Source organism: Haliaeetus leucocephalus, unplaced genomic scaffold (assembly GCF_000737465.1).
Source record: "Haliaeetus leucocephalus isolate CR32 unplaced genomic scaffold, Haliaeetus_leucocephalus-4.0 Scaffold309, whole genome shotgun sequence".
NCBI classification, from domain to species: domain Eukaryota; kingdom Metazoa; phylum Chordata; class Aves; order Accipitriformes; family Accipitridae; genus Haliaeetus; species Haliaeetus leucocephalus.
This window is the reverse complement of record NW_010972745.1, coordinates 103,792-104,426: the sequence shown is the minus strand read 5'-3', so window position 1 is coordinate 104,426 and position 635 is coordinate 103,792. Positions and strand designations below refer to the sequence as shown.

The window sequence follows — 635 nt, the reverse complement described above, 5'->3', positions numbered from 1 at the left end:
GGGGGGGGGCGGCTCTGGGGCACCGGTTAACGGTGCTGCCCCCCCCCCAAACCCCCCCGCAGGGCCGAGCCTGGTGGAGCATCTGCGGGGGAAGAAGCACCGGCGGCTGCGGAGCCTACGGGCCGAGCGTCGGGCCCAGGAGCAGCGGAGCCTCTTCGTCAGTGGTTTCGCCCGTGGCACCTCGGGCACGGAGCTCGCTGAATATTTCCGGGCTTTCGGAGAAGTGGCGGCCGTTGTGATGGACAAGGAGAAGGTGGGGGTAAACCCGGGGCGGGGGGGGGGAACGAGCCAGCAGCACTGTGCAGGGGTTGACGGCGTGTGTCCCTTCCCTTCCACCACAGGGCGCCTATGCCATTGTGGAGCTGCGGGATGCCGCAGGCCGGGAGCGGGCATTGGCGGAGCCCCAGCACGGGTTGGCTGGACACCGGCTCCGTGTCCGTCCTCGTGAAGAGAAGGTCTTCGCCTATGGCCCCCCAGGACGTGGCCCCCGCCGGGAGCCCCTCGGCCCGGGCCGGCTGGAGCAGGCGCTTTGCCAGGCCTCAGATGTGAGTGGTGGGGGGAGCTGTCCCAGGGCTCTCCCAAGTGGGTTGGGGGGGGTCCAGGGGGTTTGGGTGGGGGTGTTCTGATGCTCTCCT

The 635-nt window shown here is 70.1% G+C and overlaps 1 protein-coding gene across 1 annotated transcript in view; it reads left to right on the top strand.

Moving 5' to 3' along the window:
- The window catches only part of TUT1 (terminal uridylyl transferase 1, U6 snRNA-specific), a 6,208-nt gene that overhangs the window by 438 nt on the left and 5,135 nt on the right, over positions 1 to 635 (top strand). Inside the window, exons 2-3 of the mRNA XM_010571187.1 lie at positions 63 to 253; positions 342 to 545. Coding sequence (XP_010569489.1) covers positions 63 to 253; positions 342 to 545 — 395 coding nt within the window. The remainder of the gene's footprint in view (positions 1 to 62; positions 254 to 341; positions 546 to 635) is intronic.